The sequence below is a fragment of the Danio rerio genome, chromosome 7 (assembly GCF_049306965.1).
Source record: "Danio rerio strain Tuebingen ecotype United States chromosome 7, GRCz12tu, whole genome shotgun sequence".
NCBI lineage: Eukaryota > Metazoa > Chordata > Actinopteri > Cypriniformes > Danionidae > Danio > Danio rerio.
The window spans coordinates 56,947,212-56,962,251 of NC_133182.1; the positions used below are offsets into that span (position 1 = coordinate 56,947,212).

General features: G+C 35.7%; 1 protein-coding gene across 2 annotated transcripts in view; it reads left to right on the top strand.

Annotated features, from left to right (window-relative positions):
• acsf3 (acyl-CoA synthetase family member 3) overlaps positions 1–15,040 on the top strand; it is a 102,577-nt gene that overhangs the window by 16,085 nt on the left and 71,452 nt on the right. For both annotated transcript variants that reach the window (XM_685690.9, XM_073907358.1), the window contains exons 4-6: positions 2,502–2,656; positions 3,284–3,429; positions 13,553–13,644. In XM_685690.9, the coding sequence (XP_690782.3) occupies positions 2,502–2,656; positions 3,284–3,429; positions 13,553–13,644 (393 nt within the window). The remainder of the gene's footprint in view (positions 1–2,501; positions 2,657–3,283; positions 3,430–13,552; positions 13,645–15,040) is intronic.

The following is a 15,040-nucleotide window of genomic DNA, read 5'->3' on the forward strand; positions in this document are numbered from 1 at the left end:
GGGGATTGGCTCTGTCGTCTTTCACTATGATTCACAAAACACATTCATCAAAAGCAGAGAAACGCTGTAAAAGCCCAGTGTGTCCTGTGTGCAGTCTTCACTCTGACCTCAATAGTAGCTCTTCAGGGATTCTGAAATGTTTAGGGATTCTGAAATGTTTCTCTTCTGCTGTGAATCACACTGACCTTTACAAATCTATACTTGCTTTCTCCTTTTTTAACAACATTCCTCCACTAGACAACCTTTCCCCCCAAGCTTATAGAGTCACCGAGACAAATAGCACTAGAGATGCACAATCGGTGGCTTAATCGCTATCTGCAGTGTTCTTTCTGTAATTATTGGTAATGGTCTGATTAGGCTGATACTGGAAGCAGATACTAATATCAGGGCTGTTTTTATTCTGTTCAGATGTTGTACTGGTTCACTGGCTTGTTTTATTTTCTGCTCTTTGTTAAAATTCTGTTGTCTGTTTTCATGTACAGCAAACTATAAAAGATCTATAAAAAATATTTTAGTATTTGTATTAATCTCAGTGGCAGCTGTAGCAACATCCTGCAATCTTTTTTTCTGTTTAGTGTGAGTTTTTGTTTTCCAAAAAAGTTTTTAATTGCACAACATTTTAAATTACAATAGTAATAAATCAATATAACAACAATCACAGATTTTAAGCAATAAATATGTAATGTTACTAACATAACTATTAAATGAATGTGAAATAAAAGCATTCCTAGATAAATCTATAATTTAAAGGTTTTTATTAACATAATGTGTTTAGTAATAATAATTACTATTATAAATAAAATAAAATTTGGACCCTATCTGGTTCAGAAATTTTACTACTCAAAGTTTTTTTTAACAAGACCCTGTATTAATATAATAACATTCTATGACTTTATAGAAAGTCTTTTTGAGAAAGGTTGGCAGATATAAATTTATTTATTTTTTTATAATATTGTCATGGCCACATTAATTTATCATATTATTTGGGTATAACTTAATAATTTAGCTATTATGTCAAAACAAAAACAAAAATTGTATTATAATACTTTAAAACGGCCACTTTATTAGGTACACATTACTAGTAACAGGTTGGACCAATTTTTGCCTTCAGAACTTGGCATAGATTTAACTATGAACTGAAAATATTCCTAACAGAGTTTAGTGCATATAGATATTATGGCAACATGTAGATGCTGCAGATTTCTTGACTGCACATCCATGATGCGAATCTCCCTTTCGCCACATCCCAAAGGTGCCCTACTCGATTGAGACTGGTAACTGTGGAGGCCATGTAAACTCATTGTCATGTTCAAGAAACTAGTCTGAGATGATTTGCGCTTTATGACATTGCGAGAATTTTCCTGCTGGAAGTCGCCATCAGAAGATAAGTACACTGTGGTTATCAAGCCATAAACATGGTCAGAAACAATACTCAGGTAGGCTGTGGAGTTGACACGATGCTCAGTTGGTACTAATGAGTAAAGTGTGCCAAGAAAATATCCCTCCCACCATTACACCACCACCAGCAGTCTGACATGTTGATACATGCTTTCATGTTGTTGATGCCAATTTCTGACCGTATCACCCGAATGTCGCAGCAGAAAGACCAGGCAATGTTTTCCCATCTTCATTTGCCCAATTTTGGTGAGCCTGTGTGAATTGTAGCCTCAGTTTCCTGTTCTTGACTGACAGGAGTGGTCTTTTGCTGCTATAGCCCATCCGCCTCAAGGTTGGATGTGTTGTGCATTCAGAGATGCTCTTCTGCATACCTTGATTGTAACGAGGGGTTATTTGAGTTACTGTTGCCTTTCTATCGGCTCGAACCAGTCTGGCCATTTTCCTCTGACCTCTGGGACTAACAAGACATTTGCGCTCACAGAACTGTGCTCACTAGATGTTTTTTGTTATCCCTAGAGATGGATGTGCGTAAAAATCCCAGTAGATCAGCAGTTTCTGAAATACTCAGACCAGCCCGTCTGGCACCAGCATCCATGCCACATTCAAAGTCACTCAAATCTTCTTCTTCCCCATTCTGATGCTTAGTTTTAACTGCAGCAGATCATCTTGACCATGTCTACATGCATAAATGCACTGAGTTGCTGCCAAGTGATTGGCTGATCAGAAATTTGTGTTAACAAGCTGTTTGACAGGTGTATGTAATGAAGTGCCCAGTTAGTGTAAATATTATTGATCTTTGCCCATTATATTGAAATTTTTTTTTAAATGGGCTTATTGCTCCATATGGTGGTTTTAAAGTGTCTTAAAGTAGTTTTTAACCAGACAAACCTAATAATTTACTCTTTATTATTATTATTAATATTATTATTTTAATTTAAGCCAGTGTTTGTTGTTTGGTAATTTTTTTAGAATGTTGATAAAACTGCATATCTGATTAAGTACTCGCCTAATAATACACAGTTTTCTTTATTTATTTTCCTTGTTCCTTATCTATATGTGTAGTTATAAAACTGGTTGATATAACTGGCTGTTTTGTTTTCCAGGTCTGGGAGCAGTTGATCTGTTCGAAGTCTCCTATGGTGAACGTGTTTATGGCTGTTCCCACCATCTACTCCAAACTCATTGAATATTACGACCAACATTTTACTCAGCCTCAGGTCCAAGACTTCATCAGGGCTGTGTGCAAAGAGAGAATACGGTACCAACAAGTAATATCACTACAGTCCTGTTTAAAGCCTCAGACTTCAGTTCAAATTCAACAAAGTAGAGCACCTCCCTATAAACAAAATTCTCTTTTATTCTATAATAAACCTGCAGCACATCAAAGAAGAGCATTCAAAGCGCCAACATATTTTACCTCAGGGTCAAGTGGCAAAACAGGACTTTTTGAAGAAAAACAACCAGTGTACAGTTTTCAGTTTTGCAAAACATGTGGAAAATAAAATGATTGCCTTTTTTTCTCTCTCTCTTTCTCCTCTCTCTCTCTCTTGCTCTCATTAGATTTTCATTTTGGTCAAGCTAAAATTATCATATATAATACCAAAAAAACAAAACTCATACAATATTCTTACTTTTTATGTGATGAAATCCATGATTTTAATTGATTTTCAAAGCAATTTCTTATGTGTTTTGAAAAGATTTTGTACTATAAAGGGGTTTTATGCAACATTTGTGATGAACATTTTCAGTTTATGGTTAATTTGACTGTGTAAATGTTGTGTTTAAAATTTTATTGTATAATGTCTTTGATAATTATTTTAAAAGTGTGTCTAAATGTTTTTTTTATTATTCTCTCTTTCTCTCGCTCTCTACCTCTTTCTCTCAGGTTGATGGTGTCTGGTTCAGCTGCTCTTCCACAGCCTGTCCTGGAGCGCTGGGCAGAGATCACAGATCATGTGCTACTTGAGCGCTATGGCATGACTGAGATTGGCATGGCACTCTCAAACTCATATAAAGGACCTCGTGTACCAGGTACTGCAGCCCTTCATAAATGTGCAATAAATGACATTAAGTTATTTTGAGCAATATCACAATTTATGTGTCTTGTTTAGTTAACTCAATCATAGTTTCCCAAAAATGTCTCACTTAGTGTTTTTTTAACATTTAAAGAATGTTGAAAAACTAACCATTGACATCCATAGTCAAAAAACAACTAAATACTATAGAAGTCGATGGTTCCAGGTTTCCAACATCCTTCTAAATATCTTCTTTTGTGTTAAACAGAGCAACAAAAAAAAAACTTTAGCAGAAGTTAATGTACATTTACTTACTTTGCCTTAACACACAAGAAGTATGCACACTGCTTTAAAAAGAAACTAAAGATTTCAAAAGCTTGCTTTATACTTATATTATTATTATTATAATATATAAACATAATAATTATACACATATCTCCACATATTATTTGTTTATTTGAAATGAACATCACAATTAAAAGCAGACTTGCTAATGCTCAAAACCTGTCCATAGGAAACTTGACAAAATAAAAAATAAAATAGATGCATATACACAACATTATAATTTTTTACATAAAAAAATGCTGTAAAGCAAAAGCAAAGATGGCATGATCAAACAAACTAATAGTGAGCTATTTGTGCAAACTGCTGTTTTGTTGTTAACTACTAAAACATCTAATATTACTCTCTAATTTTAGGCTAACAGGTCAATCATTCCACAATTTGGTTCCCTTAACAGAAAAAACAGATTGACCAAAAGAAGTCATACACTTACTAGACAGTCACCATTAGCAGCTGCTCATGTGACTCTATGAAAGTTTTGATGCCTACTGATTAGATCTGAAACACCATCGGTACATGATTATTTAAACATTTAAAAAAACAATTTAAGATAAATAAATTTAATAAAACTATCAAAACTAAAAAGGTTTTCTTCACAATAATGCTGTCGTATATGCTTTAAATTCATCATTTTAGGGCGTACTCGCACCGTGCTCAGTGGCGTAGCGCAAAATGCGGAGGCCCCCCTGCAGGGATCGCTGACAGGGCCCCCTGATGAGGGGGGGGGGGGGGGAGTTGGATACGTCATACGTCAATTTGCATATCACTGACGGCACCACGTTCTACCGTTTCTGTTTAACAGCCTATGGTTAATAAAGGGGTATTTATAATTGCACTACACTTTATATAAGCATGTTTATTTAACTAAATTTATTGCTGTTTGAATACAGTATATCATTATAGATGTGTAACGTTAGTGAATGTGCAGTAATCTCTCATATGAAATAAACTCAGACAAGTTCAGAAACTGTCACTAAAATATCTGTGATTGTGAACAAGAAAAGAATAAACGGTCCAATTAAATTGTTAAAATAAAGTAGAAGTAGATCGGTTTGACTGTACAAGGGAAATACCTTCACACTGCCTGTGCTAAATCATTTGTCGTCGGTACGCAGAGGGGTGAGCTGCTCTCGGGCTGCAGGTGGGAGAGGCTGCTGTACGAGGACTGACTGGGCCGCCTGTCAGTGCTGTGAGGCGGTGGAGGGGGCGGCAGCATCACATTGAGCTCGTTGAGAAGAGTAGGGACGGTACAGTATGGACAAATGACAGTCTAAAAAAACTCCAATAACACACAAAAAAGTCGCTAGATTTGTCGCTAGGGGGGTCTGAAAAGTCGCTAAATCTAGTGACAAAGTGGCTAAGTTGGCAACATTGGCGGCAAGCAATCAGAATGAAGTAGTCCACCGCTTGAGAGGTGTTCAGAGAACACAGACGTGTGAACTTTGGTTCCACCACAGTTGTTCCCAACAGTTTATTGAAAATCGCGGCGACGCGGGGCCCCCTAATTACGCGGGGCCCCCCCGCGGTGCGTGCCCTGCGGGCCCGTCCGCTACGCCACTGACCGTGCTATCCGAACCGTGCCCATGCCCGTTTCCCGGATCGTTTGAGAAGTGTGAGTGCTCTGAATCGGGAAGAGAGCGCGGTTCACTCGGGCTTTGGCGTGGTACACTTGTTGTGTGAGTACAAAGCGCGCCAGAGCCAGAAACTAAAGATGAGACGTGACATTTAAGGGACTGTTTGATATGGATTAATTAATCCTTCTTACTGTTACTGTAAAGACGCAAACCTCTCACTGCATGACAGCTGCACCTTTAGCAAACTAATTCCTGCCGCACAAGGACTTTATGATAGTTTATTAGCGTCAAAAGTGGCTGATCTGTTCGGCGAAATATTTGTCTGCGTGTCACTGCATCTCAAACCACTAAAACAATATAACTAAAGCAATCTCCACTTTGCTGAGCAAAAGTGCTTACTGAACAGTGCATCATTGATGACGTAAGCGTGCCCAGGCCCGAATGTAGTGCGAGTGCAGGCCGTCGGGAGAGACGGGAGGGGGGACATGCACGCTTTTGCCCGGTTCAAGGCAACTGTGCATAGTGTGAGTATGCCCTTAATTGCTTGTTTATATATCAAGTCAATATGCTTCAATGTAGTTACAGAGGCTTGTGACCATGATGACAATATGACAAGTGTGAGAATATCTTTGTGTGTATGTATAATTTTGCAGTTTGATGTATCAAAAATCTAATAAAATGAAAACAGTTTAGACTTGGCTTGACCTTCTTACACAAATTTTTAACTTGACTATCAAATTTTAAACTAATGTCTAAAGTTACAACAAGATTTTTAAAATTGTTTACTTCTTCAATAACTTAATTTTTAATCAGCACCTTAAGGGCTCTATTTTATTGATCTTGTCGCAAAGTCCAAACCGCAGGGATCAAAAGCATTAACGCCTATTCCAAATTCACTTTTGTTTTTTTAAGGATAAAAAAAATCCACTTTGCGCCGCGGTGCATGGTCTTACAGGGTTGAGCTTATTCTCTTAATGAGTTATAGGTGTGTTTTGAAAATAAACCAATCAGAGTCTCAATCTCCCATTCCCTTTAAGAGTCAGTTGCGTCACACCATGGTGCATGTGCTATTTACATGACGGACTTTGTAAGTGGAAAAACTGAGTGCTTCATATAGGAGGATAAGCCTCCTCATTCTTTACTTCCACTTTCACTCTCTTTCATGGATAAGGAAATATGTTGAAAACACAGATATCCATTAGCCTATACATAACTAATTTTGTTTGTTAAGCATAAAGATTTGTTTCAAAACTATTTCTAAAGTCAATTCCAATTTCCAGCAAACTAATAAATGAACAATAACAACGAAGTGTGGTCAAAAAACTGAGTTACATTCAAATACACTATGCCCCATATGGTCCAAAATCTGGCAGGTGGGCAAATCTAAACTTGTTTTTAATAAAACAAATATTAATATGCATTTAATACATAATACTACTACTAAAAATAACATTATACAAAAGCAAATTGTCATAAATAAACTGAAAAGGCCTCCCTAGATGAAGAAGGAATGAAAGTGTTGGTTTTTATATTTATGCAGAAAATAATATTTTTTTTATAATATTTTATTCCTTCAATTCGTTTTTATTTGTAAAGTTTTTTTTGCATTGCTGTACGTCCTGTGTGTATTCAGCAATGTTTAAGCGAGGCACACAACTAACATGCTTTGCGCTGGATTTTAGACCTCCTTTCAGCTGGTCTATTGAGCAGTCTATTTTAGATTCTCTAAAGAGCAATGTGCCTTAACACACCTCCTTTTCTAGGCCAGAACACCTATGGGTGCACATAAGAGCACAAATGCATTTGCTATTAAAACAGCTTGGTGCAACATTTCAAAACGACACTTGCGTCAAACTGAAGCAAACAAAATTCACGTCTGCATTGCGCCGGGTGTATGATAGAGCCCCAAATGTATTCCTTGCAGGCCTACTTCTTTTGAAGAAGCACATAAAAACTGTTTGCTTGACAGTTGACGTTAAATGAGACAGCTAAGGCCTAAATGTTCTAAAGCCTGGGTCAGTTGCTCACCTGCTCAGCGATGTGTTTTAGCAGACACATACTGTAGATAAGTGTGTCATCTGCATATAACTGGAAAAGATTAGTTATGCACATTGTAAACAACACTGGGCCAAGAACAGACCTTTGAGGTACTCCCATATTGTTAGAATGCACAAATGACTTCCCCGCATTCACCCTCACAAATTTCTGTCTCCCACCCAAACAAAACCTAAACCACTGTAAGGCCTCTGCTGCCATTTTGAACCTAAATTATTTAGTAAGACACTGTGATTAACCATGTCAAAGGCTTTTTTTTAGGTCCAGGAACATGGTTATCTATCTAGGACATGATTACCTGTTATACTTCTGTTCTTGAATGTTTGCCACTATCTTGCAATTAAATAATAAGGCTGCTGATAAGCCTTTTGTGCTTTACACTTCGAGAACATTTAATTTTTACTATGTGCAATGAGTGAAATAAAATCTAATATGAATTAACCTCATTGGTTCTTACAAATTAAGGTCATAACAGATGTTGAGGTAAAAAGACTTCTAGAGGGCAAAAACTCTCTGATTTGATTTAAGAAATTGATCCAAAAATCATAAAATAAAAATCTAAATGGTTTGGAATGACTGTGAGTCATGAGGGTGAGTCAAAGATTGAATATCTTTTGGTGGTGAACTTTTTTTTTTTTTTAACTGATCAAAATCTAATTCTCCATTTACAGTATATTCACTTTTTCACCAATTTTCATTTGTGTGCCATCCCCACCCCACCCTCCCCCCAACCCAAAATATGTACATTATTGTTCATAAAAAAATAAACATAGTACAAAATAAAATTAAATAAACACATTTTCCAGAGTTAACCATTAAAACCATTAAACCATTAAAACCATCAACCACAAAAATGCTTTAATGCCATAAATGCTTTTTTTTTTTAACTTGGTTTTGAACATGTAATTTCTGCCATGTGCAATGAGTGAAATAAAATCTAACCAGACAATTGCCTTTGTGCTAAATATGAAGTGCAACGAATAGCTTTCTGTTGATATTGTAAATATTTTTATTTTTTGATGGGGTTGTCTTGGGTCTTTATTGTCAACTTTTCTTCTACTGATGTTTAGCATTAATGTTTCATCACAGTAACTGTGTTTTTTTTTTCCTTAGACGGTTCATGATGGCAAGTTGTCATAGATCAAACTCCGTTTTGAAGTAGTTTGTTTGTCTTTTTTGTCGGCGTTTTGTTGTTTACGTGTGATTATCTTCTAACAAACTCTCCATGGGTTTTTTCTGAGTGATGTAGCTCTGATCAAAATGCTCCTGTCAGCTTCCACGCCATCTTTTAGTCTCGGTATCAAAGCACTTTCAGTTGTCTTCTCACAATTTCCTCGCACCACTCTGTGTGTCTGAGAATTGTTTTGTTCATCTTTTTGACACGTGTTTGTGAGGGATTGTGCTAACGTGCTTGTCAGAGGAGAGCTTTTGCGCCATGCAGTTTTATTAGTGATGAGTTCGGAAGAGAAAATGGGCTAAAGTCAATGCTCAGAGGTGATGATTAAGAGGAGTTTGCAACTGTTAACATTTCCTGCTCGGGGCCCCATGAGATGCCAGTGTGGGGCTGTCTAATTCTGAAGTAGGTTGAAGCCGATCAATATCAGTCACAGGGTTGACTGTGATCACCAGAAGAGATACCCATGAATTATGATGAGTCTGATCTCATGTGTGGGGCGATGTAACCTAAATCACAGTTGTGTCTTTGTTGTAACAGAACATTGATATTATAAAAGATCTGAGCTGAGATTTAAAAAGTCTCTTGAAGAAATTGTCAGGATTTTCTTTCCAGGCAGTGCAGCATAACTGGCAGGGCTGCACGATACTGGGAAAATATGCAATATTGATATAAGTATTGCGATAACGGTAATTCTTATGATATAACATTTCTGTAGAAAAAATGCTATTTTTATTGGCTTTGTTATTACATTTATTTATGTAATGTTATTAACATAAACAAGTAAAATACATTTTGCAGATCTAATTTAAACTAAAATACTGTGATAAAGTGCAAACATTTATTTTTTTAAAACACTGAGTAAAATTCTCAGCAGATATTCTGACTGATCATTTTCATCATCTTGTCTTCTGCCATTAGTATTTACATTCAGCTCTAGCCAAAAGCAGAACAGCAACTACCGGGGAGCTAGACATTAAGATAGTAAGACCCCATCTGATTGGCCAAATTTAGAGGAACAACCCATGTATTAACTAAATGTAATTAATCACACATGTCTGTAATGCATTTATTGCATATACTATTGTCATGACAGTGATAGTTTTGCAATATATTGTGCAGCACTTATAACTGGATAATTGTAATGAAGGGGGTTGCAACAGAGGTGAGGTTGCATTTGTTTTCCACTCTGTTTTTTTTTTTTTTTTTTTTTTTTTCAGGAGCAAAACAGGGATGGCAAAGAAAACCCACAAAAGTAATCGTAATCCATAAAGTGACAAAATGTCAGGGCAGGCAGCAAACAATCCAAAATCCAAAATAATCCAAAGCAAAACTAAACAGGACAGACGAGGCAAAATCAAGAACAGGAAAGCCAGAGTAGTGACCATTACATTAAACCAAGACTGAGAAATGGGCTAGAGCAGTGGTTCTCAAACTGTGGTACGTGTACCATTAGTGGTACACAGACATCCTTCTAGTGATACACGGAGGAATGAAATATGTCATGTACATGCTAAATATTTTTCAAAATGTATCCAAAATGATGTATATAATATGCTATATATGACATATAGCCTATATTTCTGAGGTAATCTGCCACATTTTTTTAACTGGTCAGAGTTGTATCTGCTTTACTAGGCCTTCTATGCTACTGTATTTCAATACTGCTCATTTTGGTGGTACTTGGAGAGACAATTTTTTTCTGAGGTGGTACTTGATGAAAAGGATTGAGAACCACTGGGCTAGAGTGAATGGAGAGTTTATATAGAGTGTGTGTATAATCAGTCTTGATAGTCAACAGCTGTGTGTAATTAAAAAGTGAACTGAAACTGGTGTGTGACTGCAGGGCATGGTGGGAAGTGCAGTCCAAGCGAAAGACAGGAAGGGTTCTTCAGCAAACTGCAATGGCTAAACCTTCAACAATAATATGGTTGTAAAGGTTTGTGTTTTATATGTTGTACATTACATCGAATTAACTAATACATCCTTATTATAATGTGTTAACTTTAGATCAATGTTCACCCTAAAATGAAAAATTCATCCTTCCATCCTTTACTTAAATCCAAAAGACTTCTCTTCCTCCATTAAAGCCTTCAGCTATTTAAGATGTACATGAATAGAATATAAAATAAATCAATACAAAGCGTTTTGTTTGGTTCAATACAAATCTTCTGAAGGGTTAGACTCACATTATATGCTAAACAGATTTAATTTAGCCTTTTATTCGCATACTGTATTATTTGCAATCAGCAAATATTAGCAGAAGCTCAGCCATAACTTTTTGACAAAAGTTATGATTGCTGATTGGTTTAAAAAACAGCATGACATTTAAGAATATGAATGAACCTCATTACTTCTTACAAGTCAAGACCATAAAAGATGTTGAAGAAAAAATTTGCATTATAAAATAAGAACTAGAAACAGTACAGCGATTATTAGTTAAAAGAGCAAATTCAGCAACTTTGTGCTTTTGTTTTATTATAATACTATGTAAGTGAACATTAACACCCAGTGCAGCCAGCATTTTACACAGAACATTTTGAGAAAATGTGCAAATTTAGTTAAACGAGAATTTCAGAAAGGTTAAAGACAGAAAAAAAACTAAACCAATTGTAGCCAATAGAGATTTCTTTCTCTTTCTGTATTGTACTAGAAGGTGCTGCCACTCCCTACAGTGGCACAGTGTGGAGAATCTTTGAATTAAACATGAGTGTGTGTGTGTCCTCTGTTTTAATGAGGGCTTGTGAATGGCAGAAGGACTGTTAATGGCTTCTTTAAGCAGTCTGGGAGTTATTGTGTCCTTTTCTCATTTTGTGACAGGAATTCTGCTACAGGGACAGCCACATTCCAGTATACACTTGACACACACAATCATATCCCAGTGGACGCAGTACACAAACCTCAGATCAGCCCCCCTATTTCATTTATATTCACACCCGAGCCCCTAATGGTCAGATTCTACATACATGTGTAAGACAACTCTTTAGCTCTGTGTATGTCTTCTGCAGCTTCACCAGAGCAGACAGAATTTATTATAGTAGGCCAGCATAAGATGCTGGAACACTATTTTGACTGGTCGTTTTGCAAGAAGAATCTGAGCATTATTTCTGAGATGATCCAAAATGAATGGCCCTATCATACACCTGTCACAATAAGGCGCAAGACGTGTCTGGCATGATTTGTTGCTATTTTCAGACCAGTGCAACCCTAATTTTTATGTATTGCACAATGTTGTTTAAATAGCAAATCAAATTGTGACTTTGAGGATGCATGGGTGTGCTGGTCTATAAAGGAGGTGTGTTAAGGCGCATTGTTGGCGCATTGCTATTTTAAAAAACTGAAATAGACTGCGCCATTGACCATCTAAAAGCTGGTCTAAAGTCCAGTGCAGAGCATGTTAGTTATGCATCACCACAAGGAGCATAACAATAAGATGTGTGTTTGTAACTCAGTTTTTATTATTGCTCATTTATTAATTTGCTGTAAATTAGAACTGAATTTAGAAATAGTTTTGAAACAAATTCTTTGCACTTAACAAACTAAATTAAACATGTAGGCTAATGCATGTCTTCAGTGAAGTGCATACAAAACCGTTTCCTTATCCACAAAAGTAAAGGAGTAAAGTATAGAGTACAAGTAAAGTAAAGAGGAGGTTGGTCAGATGGTCTGTTTAACAGTTTTCTCGCTAGTGAAGCATTCATTTTTTTCACTTACAATGTCCGCCAATGCACCATGGCGCGTCACAACTGACTCTTTAAGAGAATGGACGATGAGACTCTGATTGGTTAAATGCATGTTAGGCTCAAAACACACCCATAGCTCATAAGAGAATAAGCACAACCCTGTTAGACCATTTGCTAAGGCACTAAGCATTTTTCCGTCCAGACACCACCTTAATATTTTTGCACCATTTGCTTTAAACTTTGCGCCTAGATCATTAAAATAGAGCCTTAAAGTCTTTTTAATCGTTTTGTGCTGTTGGTGATGTTTTCATCCACTCTGGGGTGATTTTGATTCTTAATTTGGCCACAACTTTCTCAGTGTTTCGGGAAATCGAATTATTTTTTGTGAAAAATTTTGTTTTGACAAATGCAGTATTTTGGGAAAATGCTTTTAATCTCTTTTTTTTTTAAGTCAATAATACTCTCTGGGCAAACTCACAACCCAGTTGTTATGTTGGTGGCTGTTTTTGCCCTGTTTACTTCCATTATAATGACTTTTTATTGCAAAGCCATACCACCATAATATCATGCATTCTTGACTGATGCTAGTTTTCCCTGTTGGGAAGAAGTAATACTTTACATTTTACTCTTATCAGTTACAGTGCAAAAAGAGCACTCATTTGCAAAAAAAAAAAAAAGCTTAGATTCTGCTTCTGTGTTAAATAGAGAGAGAGACATTTGTGCACTTATCTTGAAATGTCTGAGAAAATCAAAATAAACAGCTCAACTCTCAGAACATAGTAAACATATTAAGTGTATTTATACACACACACACACACACACACTATAATATGTTGTTTTACTCCATAGAACTCCAGAGAACTCTATATAAATGCTAGAAACTTTTTTTGCACAGGCCTATCTAAAGGGTTAATGGTGCCAACTGATGATCAACAGCACCTCTTTCCAACAGGGAAAACTACCAACAGTCAATAATGTGTGATTATAAGGTGTCATTGCTTTTGCTATCAAAAATAAATAAATAAATATTCATTATAATTGAAGTCAATGGGGCCAAAAAGCTACTAATATAACTAAAGGGTAGTCCATTGAAAAGCTGAGAAGTACAGAAGGAATAACAATTATAAATGGATCAATCATTAAATTTCTTAGTAACTACTTCATATTTGATGATTTCAATCACAATAAAGCAACATAGTAGACCAAATTTATGACCTTAAATTGCATATAAGCCTCTAAAATGAAAACATCAATAAAATATACAATTTTAATTAATTAATGTATTTATTTATATCTGTTTAATTTTTCCAGGTGCTGTTGGAGTTCCTCTGCCAGGAGTAGAAGTGCGTATCATGATGAACAGCAGTATTGTCATCGCTGAGGGAACCAGCAAAGGAACACAGGTACAGATAAACTATTTTTTGCCATAGTAAATAAGTGTTATACTATTCACCTACTTCCTTTAATGCATGGCACTTTGGAAAGGCTGTGTGAGTAACTTATGTTAAACTGTAAGTAGTCATCCACTGCCAATAAATTTCTCTCTGTGAACACATTAAAAAACATTTTTACAAGAAATGTGTAGCATGAGATAGTGGTGGTTGGATATATCACTAAGACTGATGTGTCCAACTAATATATTGCGTTTTGTAGTGTTGGCATTAGTCAATTTGTGAAAAGGGGGATGTGTGTGTGATAAATGATTAAACAGAACATTTAACTAAGGTAAGTAAATGGTATATGAAAAAGTAGTTGTTGTTCGTAAAGGAAAGGCAATGCTAAACTAGTCATCTATTATCAGAATAAACGTTTACATTTTAGGACAAATTTATTAGCCCTCGTGTGAAATGTTTTAATTTATATATATATATATATATATATATATATATATATATATATATATATATATATATATATATATATATATATATAAATATATATATTTTTTTTACTATATACCTATTTATTTATTTAAGTTTGACATGAGTCTTAAAAAGGCCATGAAAGGAAAATCAGGAACATTTTATGCTTGCCCCTGTAGCAAACGAGATATTGGATGCAAGGAACTGCTGGAAGTGTGTTGTTTTAATGGAACTTTTAATCCCGCACATTGTATGGGAGAAAAAAAAATAGCTTAGCTTTTCTCGTTAGATACAGAGACTTGATAGGTGCAGAGAAAAGCATCAAACAGTCGTGTATTGAAAATGTGTCGAAAGTCATACACGATGGAAATAGTTTGCGGAGGAATTACAGTGAATTTTTCAGTTCTTAATATTGTAGTGATGTTAATGTACTGTAAACTTAGTAACTAAGTCATTTTGACTAAGGTATGTACAGTAGGTGAGAGTTCAAAGTGACTATTACCGCCGCGTCATATACCGCCGCCGTTTGAAATAGGAGCCGCTTTGTTTTTAGTGTATGACCGCAGTTTGTGAATGAGCCGCCAGAGGGCGCAAAGGGACGGGATGCGAACCGACAGAAATAGCCCACACAGCAGCCTTAAATATGCTATTGTGCTTGTAAATGAGATTAAACAATAAGTCAAAGCATTATAATTCCTTTATTAATCATTTAAAATTTGTTAACACGATTTATTGTTATTCTAAACTTTTTAAGTGCAAAGAGGATTCGTTTTGAAAAATAGAATTGAAGAAGTTAAAGACAACTAATATGAAAGCACAAACATTCAGTACAAATATTCTAAGTATGCCTAAATTAAAAAATTAAAGCAGTCTTTTAGCCTAAATGTAAAGAGATTTTCAGTGTTTGCTATTTTGGTAGGACTAACACAAGACCTTT